At 50.2% G+C, this 19,374-nt stretch overlaps 3 protein-coding genes across 3 annotated transcripts; 1 reads left to right on the top strand and 2 right to left on the bottom strand.

Moving 5' to 3' along the window:
* Positions 1-4,510: 4,510 nt before the first annotated feature.
* LOC101765613 (60S ribosomal protein L12-1) lies at positions 4,511-6,133 on the bottom strand. Its single transcript, XM_004976617.3, has 2 exons — positions 5,559-6,133; positions 4,511-4,735 (listed from the first exon to the last, which is right to left on the bottom strand). The coding sequence occupies exon 1, from the start codon at positions 6,059-6,061 to the stop codon at positions 5,561-5,563; it is 501 nt and encodes a 166-aa protein (XP_004976674.1). The 5' UTR covers positions 6,062-6,133; the 3' UTR covers positions 4,511-4,735; positions 5,559-5,560.
* A 4,305-nt stretch (positions 6,134-10,438) lies between these two features.
* Positions 10,439-13,229, top strand: LOC101765209 (late embryogenesis abundant protein At5g17165). Its single transcript, XM_004976616.2, has 2 exons — positions 10,439-10,752; positions 12,624-13,229. The coding sequence occupies exons 1-2, from the start codon at positions 10,664-10,666 to the stop codon at positions 12,892-12,894; spliced, it is 360 nt and encodes a 119-aa protein (XP_004976673.1). The 5' UTR covers positions 10,439-10,663; the 3' UTR covers positions 12,895-13,229.
* A 1,321-nt stretch (positions 13,230-14,550) lies between these two features.
* On the bottom strand, positions 14,551-19,374 carry LOC101764807 (titin). Its single transcript, XM_004976615.3, has 5 exons — positions 19,101-19,374; positions 17,747-18,995; positions 17,340-17,441; positions 15,069-17,212; positions 14,551-14,993 (listed from the first exon to the last, which is right to left on the bottom strand). Exons 1-5 carry the CDS (start codon positions 19,212-19,214, stop codon positions 14,892-14,894), a joined length of 3,711 nt encoding a protein of 1,236 aa, XP_004976672.1. The 5' UTR covers positions 19,215-19,374; the 3' UTR covers positions 14,551-14,891.

Here is a 19,374-nt window from a genome sequence, read left to right as displayed (position 1 = left end):
AGGCATGTTTAATGCTAGAAAGGTAGTAGACTTGGACAAAACTCAGTTGACCGAGCCGAGCCGGGCTGGGCCGGGCTGGCCCAGGTTGACAAAAGGTCCGATATGTTTTGGCCCAAGGGCCACACCGATGGAGCTATATCGAGCTATGTTGGACCACTTGTTATTCTTGTATAAAAGTTAATGGAATAAATACTGGGACTAGCTAAATTTTTGCATAATGGTATGGTCATCACCTCATTGTACCAACCGTTAATTGTAGTCATGGGTTAGGCTTAGCCCGCTATGTTGAGGCTCAGGCCGAGCTTAGCCAAATTTGCTCAAATTTATACCTAAGCATGTGTCTAGTTTATGGGGGCGAGGATTAAATATTAATTAAAAATTAATGATCATTACCACTTTAAAAAAATTAGGAAAATGGGTAGGTTATAAGGGTAGGTGAAATGTTGCTGCCAATTGGCTCAAGTGGATCCATCCCAAAGGATTTGGGGGCTTAAGCCCCCCAAATGAGGACGGTAGGATGATCCAGTGTGCATTATGTTCCCTCGCAAGCTCACATTTGCACCATTCGATAAGCAAGTCCATGTGTCTTTGCTGAAGAGGAAGGCGCACCATAAGGAGGGAAACTATAAGAGGAAAGGAAATCATTGAAGACTGCTAGGAGACACTAAAGTCAAAAGATGGGCGATGGAAGCCTTCTAAGTTCTAAGATTAATTCTTTCACATGGCCATGCCGCTAGCAGAAAAAAATGGTGCTAGGTTTATGAAGAAGATCATGTGGCTAAGGGCCAGAGTTCCCGTGTTTTTCCTGCACTGCAGTTCTACCTGGGATGCGTGGGCCCTGCACTCCGCTGGCCCATGCGACAAAGGAAGAACTACATGTGTCATAACTAGAGGTGACTGAGGAGCTAGCTCGGCTTGTTATGGTTCATTTACTAACAAGCTAGCTCGAGCTCGGCTTGTTAAGGCTAACGACCTAAAATTCAAGTTTGGCTTGGTTTGTATGAAAAGCTCAATTCGGCTCGTTTGGCTAACAAGATGACAATCCTTCAACATTAATATTTAGATGAAATTCGATATTAAATAAAACATCATAACATAAACGTTGGTAGACTCAAACTACACTTAACTAGTACTTAGATTTGACCACAAGTTGAATGAAAATTTTATTTTAATTAAATAACAATAATGTTATTATATTGATAAAATATAAGTTTGGCATTGTCAAATTTGTCAAGACTAATAAGCTAATTGAACAGCCCACGAGCGGTTTGCGAGCTATCTCATTAAGAAAACGGGCTAAAATCAAGGCATCCATTTGTTTAGGAGGTCAGAGCCGAGCTGAATCAAACCTATGAAGTAGCTGAACTGCCTCACGAACGAAGCTTTTTGTTTGCCAGCTTAATCATAACTACACCCGATCCCTACAATGTATCAACGAAAGTGGCTCTTTTTTTATAGGTAATATGTAGTCTTTTTCTCCATCTCCCTAATTGTTGTTGCAACGGTCATTTTTTATAGATGTGGAAATTATATCAACAAACCATATTTTATAGTGCTTCCGTAACGAAATATTTATCACGGTTAACTTTTGGTCATGATGTTTGACTATTTATCTTATTCAAAAAACTTATTTTATTTATGGCTTACTTTATCAAAAAAATACTTTAAATATGATTTATATTTTTTTGTATTTGCATTAATTGTTTTTGATAGGATGAATGGTCAAACGTGGTGAGAAAAAGATCAACGGTGATAAATATTTTGAATTGGTGGGAATATTTTTCAAGTTCATTTCCGGGTACTGGACGGGAGAGAAAAGGAAGTGCGCATTCCTGCTTCGCGAGAGGAAAAGAAGGGAGACAAAAATGCTGAACAAGAAGCGAAAACGGAGTTATTGGATCGATCATTGGAGGGTATCCGGTAAAATGCAGTAGAGGGCACCCGCAATGCGTGCACGGACAAATGCAACTGATGCAGGTGCTCCCCAGGCTTTTCTGCCTCCCCCGCGCACCAGCATGGCAGCATGCAAGCGCAATGCTTGACAGGCCACTGGTACGCTGCCGAGTAGTACTCTCCCACTACGCAGTACGCACCACCATTGTCAGGAGGCAGGAGCCCAGACAGTGCAATTTGACTGGTTCCCTAGAGAGGAAAAACGTCTCGAACTTTGGCATTGAGTTAATAAGATGATTAGCACGATGGACCACTCAAAGGCCGTGGCTCCCGGTCCTTAACCGCGATCAAACCAGGTCCCCCCCCCCCCCCCCCCCCTCCTCTCTCTCTCCTCTCAAACAGTTCGTGTGCGTGAGCAAATTTTGTCCACGTACTGGCAGGGAGCCAATGCAAAGCCAGCATGTCTACCTGCTCCGGCACGAGCACGACGTGTACTTTCACTCACATCGGCAGAGCACGTACTCAAGGGCACCTGCGGCGTGGCTGACCAAGGGTCCAAGGGGCAGCATGGCCCCTAAGTATCATTCTCCACTTGAATCGAGCGTGTCTGCATGGGATCACTTGTTGGCTGGACGTGATCGGCCGATCCAATCAACTGGGTGTGCCCGTGGCAAAGGCGCAAGGCTATGGAGCGTAGCCGTGCGGTGTGGATGTGGATGCTGGCTGAGCTCAGCGCATGGCACAGCGGGTGAAAGGAAAAGGAACCGGAGGGATTGTTCCCTCGGTCACTCACGCGTGCGTGGGAATCAGCAGTTTACTTCATCGTTGGAATAGTAGCCTAAAGGCTGTAGTACCTATCTCAGTGCCTCTGGCTCTCTGGCACACGACGCCATTTCTTCAGGAGCAGTGGGGAACTGTAGGGCCCTGTAGGAAGCTCCACGATTTACCTCTCCTTGACAGTTGACACCACGATCAGTACCCGTATTTGCTTTAGGCTTTTCTTTTTCTGAGACGAAGTGCGAGATAAGCACGTGAAATCGCTTCCACCCTCTCCATACGGGCACGTCACTGTCTCATGAAAGCTAAAGCTGGGGGCGCTCAGTCAGGGCTCTCTAGTCTCCACCGCGCCGGGAATCTTTGACCACGTGCAATTGGCACAGAGAGATCAGATATTCTCAGCGATGCGCTCAGAAAGCCAGGAACCGCAGGAGCATGACCAATCGACACTAAACCACAGTGGTACTGACACTGTGCACAGTAGATGGTTAGAAGCATGGAAAATATATACTGGGACTGATGGTGCTAAAGTTTAGCAACCGTCACATGGATGCTTGATACTAATTAGGAGTATGAAACATAGGGTAATTATAAAATTAATTGCACATATGGAGTCTAATTCGCGAGACAAATCTATTAAACCTAATTAGTCCATGATTTGATAATGTGGTGCTACAGTAACCATTTGCTAATGATGGATTAATTAGACTTAATAGATTCATCTCGCGAATTAGACTCCATCTGTGCACTTAGCTTTTTAATTAGCTCATGCTTAGTCCTCCTAATTACATCCGAACATCCGATGTGACACTGCTAAAGTTTAGCACATAGTATCCAAACACCTCCATAGTGGTAGCTATACATACTCTCATGTTTGCTAGATTACCACAAAATGTGACGTGAAAATTTCAACTTGGGATCGGATCGGTCCGGCTAGAAACTTCGCTCCATTTTTGCTTTGCTCCTGCTTGTTCCGTCATCCAAGCCGAGCCACCCAAACTGACCGGACCGCCGGCCGCAACCACTACCAGTTCAGTAGCTCACCATACCGGCTCGGTCCCGGCCGTTCTGGCTGTCAGCCACCGGACCGCGCACCCTCCAGGCCTCTACGGACGACGGCTGCAACCACCGGAGCACTGCCGGGCTCCCGCGAGGCCTGCTGCATACCACTCTTGCCACCCTACTGGGCTGAAATCAGCCGGTGTATATAGAAGAGTGCACCCACCACGGCCCACAAACGCACAGGTGTGGAGGAGTGCCTGGTGCTTGGTGGCGCATCAGCTGAATTGTTCGCCGGATGAGTCAGAGGACGTGAGGACACTTCCGCAGACCGCAGTTCAGCTTGCCGCCGATACCAACCAAGCAAGCAACGACCCGAAACAATGTCTGCAGCTTCCTGTCCTACAGCGTTAAGGACTCCAAACAATCCAGCTAAATGCTGTGCTGCCAACAACTTGAATATGAAGCTGGTTTGAAGGCCTCGCGCGTTTACCGAAGGCGCCGAACTGAAACACACGACTAATTGGTTTACGATCCAGAAAAACAAGCTAAAAATCAGGCAGAACTGAAAGCTTATCTGCTCAGACGATCATTATGGAAGCAGCCGAACACTTGACTAATTGCTCCAAGCTCCAGAAAAAATTAATACAGGAAAGAGCGACAGACAATATGAAATAACACCTAGAGAAGATTTGAGCATTAGCATGGCACAAGGCACCGCTTATGGTATCAGGGTCAGCTAATGCGTTCTGCTCGTGATAACTGAAAATAGGGCGCACAGTATCACCGAGAAAGATGAACGCAGGCAACCGAACAAACTGATCAAGGGAACAAAACAGTGTATGGAAATTCCACCTGGCAGGAGGAATTTAAGATGACCAAGTGCTTAAAACTCCATTCCAGATTCCAAACGGATGCAGTAGTAACATTGAGGTCTCTCACGGCATAACTACTAAAGCAAGACAAAAATAGGAGGAACCACATTGTTTGGTGAGGTACATAAACAGCATAAGGAACAAAACACCACTTCAGTACCATCTGATGATGATCTCCTTAGATGTCTAGCCTGCATAGACAATGAACGCATTGGTTAGATGTGTGTAGAGGATTTCTTCATAATGCAAGCCGAAGGAATGTCACTGTGACAATCTTCCTCAATACATTATACTAGAAAAAAAGTTAAGGGCTGGAAATAATCCAATCATTCATGTGCCATACAAACAGGGCAAAGTTACTTCAGTGATGAAAATAAACCATTATGACATAAAAAATGTCCCCACTGCCAGAGAAGCTACATCATTTCATTCCACTGTTCATAAACAGTAACAACTTCAGAGAAACAAACATCCTTACAAAACCGATAACAAAGGGAAAGGGGTGAAGTAGAATTGGCCATCCCCACTTCCAAAAGGCAAGATTCAGCGTATGATTTATTGAAAACAGAATCCATCGCAGCATACTGAAGCAGACAACTATGCATCACCACAAGAAACAACGCAGCGGACCAACAAACATCCTAGAAGACAGAATAGATGGTTGAACTAGAATGACCATCCAGACTTCCTAAATGACACATGCCAACATACAACATAAGATTGTCTTGAGAAAAGAATCCATCACAGCATATCGAGACAGACAATTATACATGACAACAAGAACCAATGGGCCACGTTAAATTTTCCAACTTGGACTGAAAAAATAATCACAACATAATACTGCAGACTAAACATACATCAATACTGAATTTGGCTTTAACAAAGCATACTGAAACAAATCATACAGCCAAACATGAACACAATAACACTAGTGCTGGTCTCATGTAAGTTTCAGAAATCGAGCCAAACAATGCAAGTAATAGCATGATAACAAGAAGAGCTGACGTATCTCACCATTAGGCGGAGGGGATTTCGACCTCGCCGTCATCGATCTCCTGTTGAAGATCCTTGGGGTCCTTGCCGTCGACGGTGCAGCCGACGCTGACGCAGGTCCCGAGAATCTCCTTGACGGTGCCGGCCAACTCCTTGGCCATGGACCTGGACCTCATGGTCCTGGCGATCTCGATGACGTCGTCGAGGGAGATGTTGCCACTGTGCTTGATGTTCTTGACCTTCTTCCTGTCCCTCTCGGGCTCTTTAAGCGCCTTAATGACGAGCGCCGCGGCGGAGGGCACGACGGAGACCTTGGCCTGGCGGTTCTGGACGGTGAGCTTGACGGTGACACGGAGGCCCTTCCAGTCCTTGGCGGTCTCCTTGGCGATGTCCTCACCGATCTTCTTCGGGGAGAGACCGAGCGGGCCGATCTTGGGGGCCAGCGACGACGCCGCGCCCACCTCGCCGCCCGTCACGCGGACGAAGACCTCCACCACCTGAGAGGGGTCCAACTTGGGCGGCATGGCTGCTGCTTGCTCGAGCTAGGGGAGGCGGCGGCGGGGTGCGGGTAGGGTTTGGGAGCCTGAGGACTGGCGGCGGCTTAGGGTTTCGACACCGCAGCGTTATATAGCTGCTCAGTTTCGTCTCGCGGTGCGCGTAATGGTTTTGGGCCTTTTCGGGCACTTAGGAGGCCCACTTAAAGCCCAGTTCATTCAGGGCAGCACAAACACCTGTGTGGACCCATTTTGCTTTGATCTTTGGGCCATGGAGTTGATTCGGTATTGCCCAGATGGCGGTGATCGGGCCGTATCTTCTCGACCGAATGCTTCACTTCTGCAACCTGCTTGAACAACAAGTCCCCGGGCTAAAGACGTGGAAACATAGGTTTGGGCCACGAGAAGTTTGGATCCGAGACGATAAGACAAATCACGTACGGTGTCAACAACAAAAAAGGGATCCAAACCCTTTCAAAGCCCCCCCCCCCACCCCCACCCCAAAGAAAAGGGTAATATCCACATCAATGAGATGGAATGGTTCAAACGTGTGTCGACCTCACACCTCTCTCCCAAGGAAAACGAAAATCTCGCACGACCGGATCACCCTTCCGATTCCGACGCGTCGGTCGTGGCCGGCGCGGGCCGCGCTCTTTGACGTGCCGCGTGCGCCGCGCGTTGGCAGTCTCGGACTACCGGTCAAAAATTCTATCGCAGCCGCGGGTCTTTTTCGTCGCAGCGATTCAAAGCGGGGACGAGATCACGACGTTTCCCGACCGGCGAAGGGTGACAAGTCACGCGTGCATGGCCCGATGCTTATCTTATCTCTCGTTCCCGATCGGAGGCTACGCGCCAGTGGCGCCACCATGCATCGTGCTGGAGGTATCATCTCCCTATGCTATGCTTCGCTCCAAACAGCGCGTGGAAAGGGGCGAGGGCATCCTCGGCCGAGTCGTGTCCGTGGCACGGCGCTGCACGGCACGGCTCGCGCAAGTTGTCGTGGAACAAGTGCGCCAGAAATTCCAGCGAAGGAATCACGTCGCATAAATGTCGTTGTGCCGTGCGTTACGAAAACATGGCATAGATGCATACGGATATTGAAGGGTTTTTTTTCTTCTTTGCAATAAATACCTCATCCAGGGGTAATGCGCCTAGTCTAGTCTTTACTGTACGTACGTCTGTCCCACCACGCTGTTCATTGCTTTCACCAACGCCTCTGGCAAACCAATAATACGCGGCTCCGCAGACACCACAGCACCTCATTCTTCTCGTCTTATAAAGTTGAGCGCTCGCAATTCATACGTACAATTGCCCTGGAATCCATGTACTAGATTTTGGCCCCGTTGCACTTGCACCGACCACGCGTTTGGTTGCTTGAGCTGTCCGAGTCAATGTTCGGAGGCTAATTAAAAGGACTAAATATGAGTTAATTATAAAACTAATTGCACAGGTGGAAGTTAAACGGCGAGACTAATTAATCCATCATTAGCGAATGGTTACTGTAGCAGCACATTGTCAAATCATGGACTAATTAGGTTTAATAGATTCGTCTCGCCGTTTAGCCTCCATCCGTGTAATGAGTTTTGTAAATAATCTATGTTTAATACTTCTAATTAGTATCTAAACATTCGATGGGATAGGTGCTAAAGTTTAGGGGTGGGAACAAAACACCCCCTAAATTCCCCTACATTAGAGCAACTCCAAGAGGCGGCTAATCTTACCCTCAATACTTTTTTTAGGAAAAAAAGAAGAAAAAACGAACTTCAACAGTCCACCCAAACCTTCCCCAATTTTTTAGCAACGCTAAAAAACAACCTACCACCGCGTATATTTTAGCGTTGACTTTCCTCCCCCAATCCTGATTTACCCGCACGCTCGCGCGTCCCTTCCGATGGGCTCAATACGATGACGTGGCCTGTTTTAAAATATTAGGGGCTATTTATTAGCGATGTGTTGTGGATTCATATGTTTTGGGGGAAAATTTCTTTTTTAAAAAAATCTCAATATATAATTTTAGGGAAGAATTTTTTGAAGCAATCTTGAAGTCGCTCTCAGCGTACACCTACGTACGCCGCAGTGGTTGGTTTTCCAATCGCATCGATCTGACCCATGAGGCTATGATTCATCGCGCTCGGACGGCGAGATTCTATCCCAGCAGACTGCAGTGTATACAGCAAGTAGCGACCGCTCCGAGTAGCCGGATGGCCGGGGCGCACCCCGTACAAGCCGCATCAGGTTCCGGGCGGCGGTGGCACTCGAGGACGGCGCGATGCCATTGCCGTCCCATCATCCCATGCCGCGGGAACGCGACGTGTCGAGCGCCCGCCCGCGCAACCCAACAACCGAGCCGGGCGGTATCTCTGCGCTATCCCGAGCGTACACACTTAACCCTGAAGAAGCCCGGGGCATGGAGGTAGCCATAGGATGGGTCAGCGATGGCATCTCGCAACGGCACGGATGACGCGAGATGCCTCGCGACGCGGCTGCAGCGGCCGGCGCCCTGGCCGCGCCGTGTGTCATCTACGCGGCGTGCATGGCGTTGGGGCGACGGTTTCGGACACGACGAGGGATGGCTACCTCATGGCTGCAGCCGTGTGCCTACGTCCGTCACGTGACTTGTTCCTTTACGTGCCTCCGGCACGGTGCTTAACTGCTTATCCAGTGGATAGATAGCATCTGGCATGGGACGTGCCCTTCCAGAACGGCTGCTGCAGGTAGCCCTGACGTCGCCGGCAGAACACTGGCCTGCAGCGTGTGCGGGCTGCTGCAGACGCTTCCTTTGCCGTTCCGGCATCCATCTCCTTCCTTCACCAGCGCGATAATTGCCTGCCACGATTCAGGATCGATCGCCGCAAGATGTTGCGGACTCTGGAGTCAACGAAAATACAGTAAACGGCAGAGGGGGCAAATCACTGAAATCTTGAAAATTGACTGGACAGTTAACACCTCTGTCAGTCACCTAACCCGCGCTTCGTTGTCAGCCTGATCCACTACTCCCACGCACACGATGACGGCACGTGCGGGCTGACGTGGAAGGGACTTGCCGCGGGGAGATGGGTTTGGTCGGCGGCGCTGCATCAGCATCTCAGGGCGGGCATATTCTCTGATGATGCGCCCCGCTAAACTACTCGTCCCGGTACAGTCCGGAGTACTGCCCCCACCAGGTAGCGCAGTGCCGCGAAGGCGCGAAAGAGGAGACGAGATCCGGCGGCTCATTGGCTCATTGGTCATGGCCTGTTTGCTTCTTTAATAATATGCCGGATTCTCATAGGTTTGGGCTAATGGTGGCAGCCGTACACGCGTTGTCTTTTATGTTTTGTTTAGGTAGCGTTTGTGAGTATTAAATGTAGACTATTTACAAAATCCATTACACATATAGAGGCTCAACGGCGAGATAAATCTATTAAGCATAATTAATCCATCACTAGTAAATGTTTACTGTAGCAACACATTGTCAAATCATGAACTAATTAGGTTTAATAGATCCGTCTCACCGTTTAGCCTCCACTTATGTAATAGATTTTGTAAACAGGCTATATTTAATACTTCTAATTAGTATCTGAATATTCGATGTGACGGGTGCTAAAAATAAGTAAGAGTAACCAAACCAGACCTATTAGTTTGTGTTGATCAAGATCTGACCTCCTCCTTTTCCGAAGAAAGAAAAGGTACTGCACTTGTAATAGCTTATGAATGATATGGATTATGGAAACGGGGTAAAAAGGAACTGAAGCCGAATGGTTGTTGGTTTTCTTTTCACTCCCGTTCTTTTCTGACCGCATGGCATCCCTCATCATGCTACTGGGAAGTTAGCACAGTATCATAGCTGAAAACGGTGGATAAGGGAATTGGGAAGTTTGACTCTTGCTGATCGAAATTTCCGCCCCCCATGCGAAGAACTTGATGCAGTATCTCTCCCTCGGCGTCCTATGGTCAAACCATCCACCGTCCATTCCCCTGTCACGGATTGAATAATGTAAATTCCTGAAGTAAGCCATTATTAGACAAACAAATGCTCCGTTACGTCTGCCATTCCAGCCTGCACGACCGGGGATAGCCGAGCTGTTATTTTTCTACGCACACTTGCCACCAAAGAAATGCAAGCACGGAAAGCGCCATTTCCCAGGGGATGAAAACCACACAACAATAGCATACTCTACGAGCAGCAACACACCTTTGACAGCTTGACGTTAACGCAATGATCGGACGGTCCAGCGTTGGAGGGGAGGTCCCAAGATGCCGTCTCCCTCCGGACAGCGATGCCGCTGGCCGTTGGTACAATGGTAGGTATTGCGACGCACAGCTGGCTGTCCCAATCGCAGTGAACACCAACGGTTGCCGTCAAGCAATCCCCGTTCCGTCTGCTTTTTGTCTATGCCGCCGCTGTATAGCAGTAGCAGGCGCTGTACGGTGGTGCGGCGGCACCGGGCATGCCGGTGCCTTCAGCCTGCAGCCCCCCCGGGGCCCGGAGCGCTATAAAACGGGGGGCAGCCGGAGGAGTGCAAAGGAATTGAAAACCCACCACTCCCTTTCGACTTCTTCCCCCAATCTCGCAGTCGCAGCACAGGACTGTTCGTCCGTCCGGCGATTCATCTTCTGCGCTCCCTTCCCTCCCGAACGGTCGGTCCTTGCATGGCAGCAGCGGCAAGCTCCAAGGGGCGGGCGATCGCTGGAAGCTTCGTCAGCCGCGTCCTGGCCGGCAAGGCCGCCGCCTCCCCGAGGTACATGCCGAACGACGGCCACATGCCATGCCCGCTTGCGGTTATTGTCGTGTGATTTATTTTCGCCTAGTTCTTGTAGGCGATTGTTCTTGCTAAGCTCGCCCAAGATCTTCTTGTTGCAGAGAGATTTGTTTTTAGGCCTCCTAGCTTTGCTTAGTGTTGCTTGCAGCTTTTCCTCCGACAAGGGAGTAGGAGTATTTCTGTAGGCGAGTGTTCTTGTTAAGTTCGTCCATGATCTTGTTGTAGCAGAGAGACTTGCTTTTTAGGCCATCCTTTAGATTTGCTTTCGGGCTTTCGGTGCTTTGCATAGCGTTCCCTGCAGCTTTTCTTCCGACATGGTAGTACGAATGTTTAGCTTTTGTGGTTAACCACTGATTCAGCAGATAATCTTGTATTCTGTCGATTTATTATGCGATTATATGTCTAGACGTTACTGCTAAACTTAGCAATTTGCAGAAGGATCGTCTTCTTACATGATCTAGATACGGCAATCCTCTGCGTTGGGAACATCGCCCAACTGTTTAGTGATCATCTGACCGTGTGAGAACACAATAGGCAAGAGCACCTGGAAACTGGAAGGCTGGCACTTCACCTAATCACCTTGCACGCTCGAACTAGCAGAGTCCCGATCGATCAAGTGAGATCCACGGAGATATTTTTACTGCCCACTTCAGTCCATCAAAATCCGCCAAAAAAAACTCTTGCCTCTGCTAGGGAGGAAAAGGCCAGGCCCCACACTGACCACACTCCACTCCAGCTCCAGGCGCACCCACACAAAGAAGGTGAGAAGCAGCAGTGGCGACACAGCCACGCACACAGGATGTGTACACCAAGCCGCGCCCAACGCTTCACTTTCGGAGAAGTTCTGGGTGGCGAATCGGAGATAGAGATGGATAGATGAGTCTGGTGCGCGGTAGTTGTCGGTTGTCGCTCCACCCGCCATCCGTCGCTCAGGTTTCCACTCAAAGGTTTCTTTCTCTTGGTTTCCACTCAAAGGTTTCTTTCTCTTGAGGCCTGAGGCAGAAGTGGGTCTCCGTCTGGCCGTGGGGCCCGAGAACCAGAAACCTCCGCGTCCGGCGGGCCCATCCTTTCGCGTCCGGCCCGTACGATTCCCTTTCGATCCCATCATCGCTGGATTTGCTGTGGGCTGTTCTGCACAGGGCCGACGACCGGGTCGGGGCCGTCCGTTGCCGGGGCCTTCTGCTATGTGACAAGCCCATCGGACGGTGCAGGGTGACCGGGGCGTGGTGCGGTACGGATGGGACTCGATCCGGTCCCGCCTCGCTCTTATCCGCACCCACCGAACAGCGAGCTGCTTCGGCCGTCGTGTCGTGCCCTCGCCTTCTCTCGCTCGCTCGCGTATCGTCTTCACGGCCCGCCCATGTGCACGCGCGCGCGCGCCCGTGCGTGGAGCGGTGGAGTTGGAGGTGGAGGCGGAGGCGGAGGCGGGGGCACGTGCGCCATCGCCATGGGCTGGTGTGCCGCTTCGTGTTTGCTAAGGTTTTTTTTAAAAGAGTTTGCTAAGGTTTTGGCATGCAACGCCTCGTGCGTCTTCAAAATTTCTTGCGAACATGAAACAAGTGCTAGCAGTAACCTTGATTCAGGAGAACTTGAACCTGTCGCACGGTGCGCACAATGCAGCGAACGAGATCAGTCTGCCTTGGTATCGGGATCCCGGGGTTGTCCTGGTTTCTGTCGTTGTTTTGTCGTGACATGTCCTGGGATTGTGGTATCATCGTTGCTTGCAGAACGATTATTCATTCATCGGATCTTAAGCACTCTTGTTAAAACCATGTTTGTTACAAGGATCGTCAGACACTCGTTTGCTCGTCCACCATTTCTGAGTTCTGACTGGATGCGACCTTGTGCAGGAGGGCCGTGCACGCCTCGGCGTACGACAAGAACCTGGAGGACCAGGTGCGCCCGGCGTTCGTGCCGGACGATGTGATCGGCGGCGCCGCCAACCCTGACAAGTACTGGGGCCCCCACCCCAAGACCGGCGTGTTCGGCCCCGCGGCGGTGGACGCCAACAAGGCCGCCGGCGCGCCGGACGCCGCCGCGAATGGTGCGGGCTCGGTGCTGGACCAGAAGGTGTGGTTCCGCCCCCTTGAGGACGTCGAGAAGCCTCCCCCCGCCGCCTGAGGCCGGCCGTCAGCCCACTGCCGATAAGTTTGTGTGAGAGCCCGGCACTGATACTCCTATCACTCTGCTCCGCTGGGCTCCCTTGCTTATCGACCGCTATAATACTGCTTGGAAGTAGTAGTGTGGCTGTGCTAATACTGGGTTTATGGTAGTAGTATCAGGCATGGCGTGCATCAGGACTGGTAGTAGCTGTAGTAGCAACGTGATGCTCGTGCCCGTGCCTGTGCCTGTAATAAGAGCAAGCAGGAGATGCGCGCATGTCCTGCTTGTGGGTGTGATGTACCTGCGTCCTTTATCCGTGTTATATAAGTGTTCGGGTCACTGGTTTGCGCATGTTTCATGTCCTCGATGCCGTTCAATTATGGTTGGTTTCGTTTTGGTTTGAAATCAAATCAGTCCGTATCAGGAATTCAGAGTAGAGGGCGACATGAATCCAATCGGTGATTGTTTAGCAATCGGTAACCACGATTGTCACGTGATTACGGCTGAATTGGAGTGGGCGAGTGGCTGGTGCTGTATCGACGTGTTTAACGTTACGATGAGTTCGTCGCCTGCCCTGCCTCTTCGGGATTGAATATTTTCGTGGCAGTGAGGTTTTTGGTCAATTGAGCATGCTATATTGACATTTCTTCAAAGCTTTTCGAATCTGACATTAGGTTTGTAAGTATGTTCTGATCTTGCTAATCTATGACATGAATTCTTTTTCTGATCTGCTCTTTTTTTTTCGGAGCAAGGATCTGCTTTTGTTAATCTGCACGTTTGGTAGGTTTGTTCCACCAAACTCAACCACGAACACAGATGGTTTCATTCGACGGCGTGTTGGTGCTGCCTGGAACGGAGCGCGCAAATGTGGGTTGGTGTTGCCTGTGGCTGTGATACACTAGTGTCCCAATCCGTGCTAGTAGTGCAGGTATTCGATAACAGCTAGTATAAAGATTTCCAGATACGTGCGTGTACGGCTTCTTTTCTGTTTTTGGTTTGAAATCGCTGTCATTGGCATTCATGGTTGAGGACGACGTGTGAGAAAAAACCACATGGCTGAATCAACGATTGAGTGGTTGTGACTTGTGTGTGACTCGTGACAATGGTTACTGTTTGATCGACGTGTTCCGCGTTTGGGCATCATGTAGCTCCAATATAGTGGTATAGTGGATCCAATAATATATTGTGGCAGCGACGCTGTGGCCAACTGGAGCACTCCCAATTTGGCTGTGGACGAGCCAAATTTGTGACGAGCCACACAACCTCGTGGCAGGGTCAAATTTGTTTCCGTGCCTCGGATAACCTGGCTGTGGACGAGCTCCATCTGATGGTAGCATTTCGATCTGAATCTGAATGAAGATGCGTGCAGGATTTAAGAATGGTGGCCGAGGAACAAGGACCATATGTATTCATGTGGATTGTTACTGTGGCAGACAGGTTTAGAGCATTCCACTTCATGTTCAGATTATTTTCCGAAATTCAGATTCGTCCAAACTCCAAACGCAGATAGCTGTACCTGTACTCTCGAATTTTGCCGATTTGAATTCTGAAGGCCTGAAATCACACGTTCTGCTGAGGCCCGTGGAAGGGATTGTTGGGGGCAGAAAAAGTGTACAGTTAACTTTACTGCATCCAAAGGGAAGATACCACATCGAGCAAACGATGCTTCATGACTCATTTCCAAACAGTCTGATGCTACCTTGTTATTGCACGATACATAAATATATATAAGCAGGTTTTCCCAACGAGTAATGGGAGTTCAAAATAAGACAGGCAACCAACACCAGCAAACCACTCACAGTTCAAAGCTGGGTACTAGCCTACGATTAGACTTGACAAAATACAGCCGAATCGCCTCATGCCTCTCCAAGCAAACACGCAAACACACGAAAGAACAAGCACAAATATAGGTTAGATGCCAAGGTCGGAGAAACCATGGTTTCAGAACAACCTGATACCATCTGGCACGCAAATATGATATGGTCAGAGTTCAGAGCCGCGGCTTCTTCTCCGGGTTAATGCTGTTGCAGATTCAGGTTCTGCAGCTGGCCCTTTGTGTGGGATCGACACACATTCTCGTCCACTCTAGCAAGGGCCACCCTCTTTGCTTCTTTGTTCTGCAAATTAGAGGCAGTTCAGTATTCAAATCAGATATCAGAATAGTAACAGAGTGGAGCTGATTGGTTCATTACCTTCTGGGCGTTCAGCCCCTCCTTGAGCTTGGTTTTGAGCTGCCGTAGGCTAAATGCGTACAAATCCACAGATTTCTTGTTCACCTTTACTGCCTTCTCATCTTGCATTACCACAAGTTCAGTAGTGTTCTTCTCGATGGTGTTCTTGCACACTGATGCGTCTGCAGCTATGGACGCAGCTGGCTCCACAGTGATGATGCTATTGGACAGGGACTCAGTGGCATCATCAACCAGTGCTGGAGTTATGCGATCTTTGGATTCTTCTGAAACATCGAGCTCTTCATCTGTGATCACAACTGCCTTATCCTCCTCAACAACTTCACCCTCTGTCCCTGTGAGTTGTGGCATTTTGTCATCAGTTGCCACTTCCTTCAATTCATCAGTTTCGGAATAATCACTAACATCAGCGTCATCCATTGTAACTGTGCTCTGTTGCTTCTCATCAATGATCAGTGTTGTTTTCTCTTCACAATCTGTTATTTTCAAATCAGGCACACTGTCAGAAGTGAGTACTTGTTCAGCATGAACAAAAAAAGTTTGGAACTGATCTTCCTCGACTTCCTCATCGGTAACTGTGCTCTGTGGAACCTCCTTAGCAGTCACAACTGCCTTATCCTCCTCAACAACTTCATCTGTCCCTGTGAGTTCTGGCACTTCATCAGCAGTTACCACTTTCTTGTGTTCATCGGCATGGACAGCATCAGTTTCGAAATGATCATCGACAACATCTTCATCCATTGTGACTGTGCTCTGTTGCTTCTCATCAGCTATCAGTGTTGTCTTGTCCTCCTCAGTTGGTTCACAATCTGTTATTTTCAGATCCGGCACACTGTCAGCAGTGACTACTTGATCATCATGAACAAAAGCAGTTTGGAACTGATCTTCCTTGTCGTCCTCATCCATTTTACCAGTGCTCTGTGGCACCTCCTCAGTGATCACAGCTGCCTTGTCCTCCTCAAGAACTTCATCATCTGTCCCCGTGGATTCTGGCACTTCATCAATAGTTACCACTTCCTTATGTTCATCAGCATGAACAACATCAGTTTCCAAATGGTTGTCGACAACATCTTCATCGATTGTAACCGTGCTCTGCTGCTGCTCATCAATGATCATTGCTGTCTTCTCCTCAACTTCACAATCTATCATTTTCACTTCCGGCAGACTGTCAGCAGCATGAATAAAAATAGTTTGAAACTGATCTTCCTCGACGTCCTCATGCATCGCAGCTGTGCTCCATGGCATATCATCAGTGATCACCACCACCTTTTCCTCCTGAACATCTTTGCTGTCCGTTACTGTGACTTGGGACACACTGTCACCAATGACCACTTCACTCGGTTTATCGGCATGACAGATATCAGCGTACAGGTTTGTTTCCTTACCATCCTCATCCAATGCAGCTGGGCTCTCAGACATCTCACTAGTGATGTATCCTGCCTTCTCCACTTCAACACAGCTGATATCAATTGAGCAACCAGAAGGAATGGCCTCAGCCACTGTTTCAGGCAGTGCCATATCAACAGCCACATCTCCCTTCTCCTGAAAAGAAACACCGTCTTCAGTATTGACCTCATTGGTCTCCTCTTCAACAAACAGTTTGATATTCCCTGACAAATCAACAAGAACAGACCCATCTGCCAAGTCAGCCTGCAACTCATCAATATCATCTTCCTTGTCCTGACTGACAATATCATCTTCTGCATTAGCCTCACTGGTTTCCTCTGTGCCATGTAGTACTTCATTAAAATTCCGCATTTCACTTTCATGGTTAGCATCATCAGTGACAACTTCCTCAATGTGGTCTTCTGTTGGTGAGGCCTGCACCCCCTGGATGATGGACACCATTTCCATCTCTTCACCGGCATCATGGTTCTTATCGGACACCCCCTTGTCCAATGACCCGCAGGATCCTTTACCATCCTGAAAATTGGCACATTCGTCCTTCTCAGCTGCCTGTTCTGTTGCCATTGAAACGAGACCCATGATAGGTGAATCCTCCTGGCTGGCCAAAGGAGCAAGACACTTCTCAACACCCACTTGTTGTCCTTGCAGTGTTGAATGATCCATGGATTCCTGATCGGTCACAAGTAGCTCTTGTGCCGGGGTCTCTTCCATCAGTATCTCATCTTCAATGATCACCACATCTGAAATTCCAAATTGAACAACAATGAAATTCCAAATTGAACAGCAATGAAATTCCAAATTGAACAATGAACACAAAAACAGGTACCAAGAAGAAATGGGAGCGGACACATCATGTGCATGTCTCACCTTCATCTTTTTGTTTTTGCTCTCTCTTCTGAGGGCCAGAATCCTCTTCCGGGTCTTCAGGGTTATCACATCCCACGTCAGAAACTGGAGCAGGCACAGCCTCTGTATAAGAGATGACGCAAGGTTCAGAAATCAAAATTGGCATAAGCAAAACCAGCGCTCAGTTCGTCCACAGAAATGAATTGATTGGGATCAAGTCAATCTTGTTAGATATTGTTGAAGTTCAAAAGTAATCGACTCAAAGAGATTTGGTTCGGCCAGGTAGTTGTAGATAGATTCGTTGCTATCTTGTTATATAATAAGTTTGTAACTAGAATATCTTGTAGATAAAGTCCTGGCTGGACTGGACCCTTGGGGCTATATATTGTAATCTCTCCCTTGGAGTGTAAGATACTGTTGAAGTTCACCTTGTGGCTTTTCTTGTTCCTCCTGCTGCGAAATGGTCTTCTTTACCGCCTTCCTTCTTGTCGCCTTTGGCAGCGCCTTCTCCTCTGCCGCTGCCACCGCTTTCATAGTTGGCTTACGGTGACGAGTGGCCCGCATGGGCACAGCCTCCTCGGTCACACCCACTGCCTCAGCTTTACTTGCTGCAGCCCTTCTTCTCGTAGCCGGAGAATCTGCAGGGGCGGGAGCGCACTGGTTGGCACCACGCCGACCCACGCCAATTGCAGGCGCTTCATCGTCCTTCTCATCCGGCTTCGTGTCCTCCTTTTCCTCGTCCTCGCAATCGTCCAGCCTGATAACCTCGGGTGACTTGACAGGAACGCCGTGGCCACGTGGGATCAGAGCCCGTGGCTCATCCTCTGCTGCTACCTTGCCTGACACAGCAGGCGCGCGCCGAACACGCCGGCAGGCACCGCGATGACCAACGCCCAGTGCTGGCACGTCTTCCTCCTCCTCCTCTGGCTTCGTAGCTGCTTTTTTATCCTCCTCTTCGTCGTTCAGATTGACATGGCGATCGCGAGGAATCGGTGGCGCCTTCTCCTCCTCTGTTACCTTGCCCGCCGGCTCAGCCAACGCTGGCGCGGGTCGAGCGCGCCGGCTGGCACCGCGACGTCCGACGCCAAGGGCCGGCGCACCATCCGTTCCAGCCTCCCGCATGAGCTCCTTCTCCTCCTCCTCACAGTCATCCGGTCTGATGGGCTCGGACGACTTGACCGCACCGCGGCGGCCGCGCGGGGCCGGGCTTCCATCTTTCTTCCTCTGCTCCTCTACCGCCCCTGCCGCCGCTGACTCTGCTGCCAACTCTGGTCGAGCGCGGCGGCTGGCAGCGCGCCGCCCAACGACAGGGGCTGGCGGATCCTCCTTGTTCGTCTCCCGCCTCCGATCCTCCTCCTTGCTGCCGCCCTGCTTGTCCTCCGCTTCCTCCGCCTTTCCAACCGGTACGGCCACCGAAGACGCCACGACAGGAGCAGGCCGAGCGCGCCGGCTGGGACCGCGCCGCCCAACTGCAAGTGCCGGCGCGTCCTCCTTGGCCGATTCTTGCTTCTCATCCTCCTTGCCGCGGTCCGTCTGGACCGCCTTGACCGTCACGCGGCGGCCGCGCGGGAGCGGGCTCCCCTGCTTCTCCCGCTGCTGCTCATCCGCCGCTGCCGCCTTAACCTCTGGCGCAGGAACGGTGACGGGCTCCTTGACGTACTCCCCGATCCCATCAACCTGAAATTACGGAACGTGTAAGCTCGCAAGCTACCCGCCGTGCCCAGATCTGAATTCGACGCGCGTGATGGGACGGGACGAGCGAGCGAGGGGCGGCTTACTTACCGTGGGGAGCGCGGCGAGGGCCTCGGCCATGGCGGCGTTGGTCATGTTGGCGCGGACGCCGTTGCGCTTGCACAGCGCCTGCAGGTCGCGGCGGGGGAGCGCGAGGAAGTCCATGCTCTCTCTACCTGCTGCGGGCGGCGGCAATCCTCCTCCTCCTGTGACTCCGTCTTCTCTCCGCCGTGTCTCCTTCTCCTCTCGTCCGATCTGGGTAAGTTCAGCTGGGGTGCGCAGCTATTTGAAATCCGCGATGGGTCATCCGGAAAAGCGAAGGAAG

The sequence above is a fragment of the Setaria italica genome, chromosome VII, assembly GCF_000263155.2.
Source record: "Setaria italica strain Yugu1 chromosome VII, Setaria_italica_v2.0, whole genome shotgun sequence".
Taxonomy (NCBI): domain Eukaryota; kingdom Viridiplantae; phylum Streptophyta; class Magnoliopsida; order Poales; family Poaceae; genus Setaria; species Setaria italica.
This window is presented reverse-complemented; position numbering and strand designations above follow the sequence as displayed.